This window comes from Penaeus monodon, chromosome 19 (assembly GCF_015228065.2).
Source record: "Penaeus monodon isolate SGIC_2016 chromosome 19, NSTDA_Pmon_1, whole genome shotgun sequence".
NCBI classification, from domain to species: domain Eukaryota; kingdom Metazoa; phylum Arthropoda; class Malacostraca; order Decapoda; family Penaeidae; genus Penaeus; species Penaeus monodon.
The window spans coordinates 39,002,179-39,005,065 of NC_051404.1; the positions used below are offsets into that span (position 1 = coordinate 39,002,179).

The window sequence follows — 2,887 nt, forward strand, 5'->3', positions numbered from 1 at the left end:
ATGCAATTTTTATGTGTTTCATTCCCTAGCTTTTTTAAGGAGAGTGACATCTTTCTAGTTTAACTTGATGAATCCAGTCTGGATAAAATGCTAGAAGGCCTAAAATCTGGGACCACGTGTGAGCATGTTAAGCCCAAATTCCTGTAAATGTAGCCAGAAAGGTCTGCTTGATAGAAAGGCTAGAAAATGACTGGTCTAAGATAAAGATAGTATGATATACATGTCCTGGGCTAGACAGCCTTTATCAGCATTGGATAATAATTATGCTATCTGGAATCAATATGTTGATCGTAAAAATGACTAAATGAACTGAGTCAAAGAAGAATTTTTTTGCTTGATATTTAGTCTTAAAACTGTATTTGTATACCAAGTTCTTAGTATGACTAGGAAACTGAAGTAAAATTATATGTCTGCAATTACATTTTCTTATCAGTAATTCAGTGTGTATATGCTGTATTGCTAAACTTATGCATAACTGGTTCATTTAGCCCATACTATTCACAGAGTTGCAAAGAGTGGCAGCAATACATGATTATCACCAGCCATCCTTTCCCAATAAGGCTAACCTCTCCTCCTACTCACAGCTGCATAAAAATGTCTCTTAGATTTGGTACATACTCTTCAAACATGGCCATAGAGTATCAGAATATTTACAAATATCCTCCAGCAATAAGTCAGTGAAACATTTATTAATAGCCAAAGCTCTGAAAATTGAAAAGATGATTTTCATATCCTGTTTCCTTTGCAGGTGATGCCAACATATGTCATAGCACACCAGATATTTGCATCCAGACTGTTGACTTGGCTCCACAACATCCTTGAATCAGCTCAGGCTTTCAGGTTGATCTTCAGTGAGATTGTTAATAGGGTGAGTTGTAAGGTGATTGTAATTTCATATTTTTGAAGTTCTATAACAGTAATTAGTATTGGCTTAACTCATAAACACATTGCAAATATTTAGACTTTTATGTTTGGAAAGCTTGCAAATTCATTATTAAAATGTTTTGTTTTTCAGGATGGAGGAAGCATTGTTGAAAATATTATCTGGACTGACACTAAGATGTGGAAGACGGCACGTGTGCAGTGGCATAGACTATTCATCTCTGGCATGTTGATGGACCAAGAAAGCAAGAAAATGTTTGCTCGAGTATGTGCTAACATCTTTTTGAATTCATGAAAATTTTGAAGTTTTATATGCATCATTTGTTAATTTGTGAATATATTTACAATAATTAAGAATTTGCAATTTTTTGCTCCACATTACTATAAATTTACTATCAAGTATAACCAAAACTTGATAGTTTCTTATTTTTCTTATTGCTAATAGGATTTTGAACATTTGAGCAGAATCCCCTTGGAATGTATATTTTTATAAAAATTCTTCTTGATTTTCATAGACATTCACCAAAAACTACAGCAGAATGATGAAAGACTTCATTCTGGATGATCATGATCATGCAGTCTCTGTGGCCTCCTTGGGTGTGCAGTTGTTCACTATGCCCACCATTGCTCACATGTTGGTAGCAGAGGAGGATGTGCTAGCTCGCTTGCTGAACACTTTCTTGTCAGAGTGTGATAAGAAGCTGAAAGACAGTAAGTACTCATAGATTTGATGTATGTGTCTTCCTAGAAATTTCATGTTAGAAGTTGCACCTATGATATTAAGGGGATGATGTACTGATAGGACCTGGAAATTTACTTTGATTTGTTATAAGTAGGGTGCAAATAACTTGTGCACCATTGCTCAAGAAGACGTGAAAATAGTATAATGATAAACACTATGTTTTGTGTACCATTGCTCAAGAAGACGTGAAAATAGGATAATGATAAACACTGTTTTGTCACCAAACTGTTGTCTCTGTAGTTTGTCATTTCCTTTTAATTTTTCAAGTTTCCAAGTTATGAAATTGGGAGAAGTCAGTTTGGTCTAAGAAAATATAAATTTGTGGAATCCTTTGGTAGATATTTTTTATTCTTCAGTACTAATGTTATGGAGGAAAATAATCTCAAAATATTTACTATGCAATGAAAGATGTTGCAGTTGGACTGGTGATCTAGTTGTTTGTATGGAACCATTATATTTTAGTCCTGTCTATTCATATATTTTAAAGTTGCAGTTAAATGCTGTAGGGAGGCATTAGAATAAACATGAATTCAAAGATAGTATTTGGGGCCTACCAACCATAGGGGAATTTTTCCATGTATGTGTGGTCCTCTTAACCATTTTCTGATAAATATGAATATATTTTACCACAATCTCTTATTTTTCAGACAAATTGGCTCTTGAACAAAGAAGCTCAAACACCTTGTCTTTCCGTCGCATACAATATATTTTGTATGACCTCAAATATTTGTTGGGAGTAAAGCCAGAGGTGTGGACTCGTGAGCTCCGTTGTGGTTTTCTACATGGCTATAACCTCCTGCTCCGCCTTCTAAGTATGATGCAGGTTAGTGTTTACAAAGAGATGCTGATGTATGATTAATGTTAATTTCATAATTAGTGCTAATAATAGATGTGAAATGAGGCTGATGCTGGATTGGAAATATTTTCTGTTTGTCCATTGACCTATTTGTTGACTCATATGCAAGATATCTTCTGTTCCCATTTTTATATGAATTAAGATTACTCCATCATCTTTTATTTTGTTTTCTATTTTAATAGGGCATGGATCCAATGGTTCGACAAGTAGGCACACACATGGAATATGAGCCAGAATGGGAATCAGCCTTTAATCTTCACATAAAGTTAGCTGCTGTCATTCCTCTTGTTATAGAATGGGCAGCATCAGATCGCATTGTACTTATCAAGGCTTACAGGTAAATATTTTATATTTTAAATGTTTATATAGTTTTGTTGGAAATGATGGCGAATACTAGTACTGAGTGT

The 2,887-nt window shown here is 34.4% G+C and overlaps 1 protein-coding gene across 1 annotated transcript in view; it reads left to right on the forward strand.

Moving 5' to 3' along the window:
• The window catches only part of LOC119585216 (E3 ubiquitin-protein ligase UBR2-like), a gene marked incomplete in the record, with an annotated part of 58,977 nt that overhangs the window by 15,028 nt on the left and 41,062 nt on the right, over positions 1-2,887 (forward strand). Inside the window, 5 exon segments of the mRNA XM_037933869.1 lie at positions 744-868; positions 1,016-1,147; positions 1,398-1,593; positions 2,272-2,447; positions 2,663-2,817. Coding sequence (XP_037789797.1) covers positions 744-868; positions 1,016-1,147; positions 1,398-1,593; positions 2,272-2,447; positions 2,663-2,817 — 784 coding nt within the window.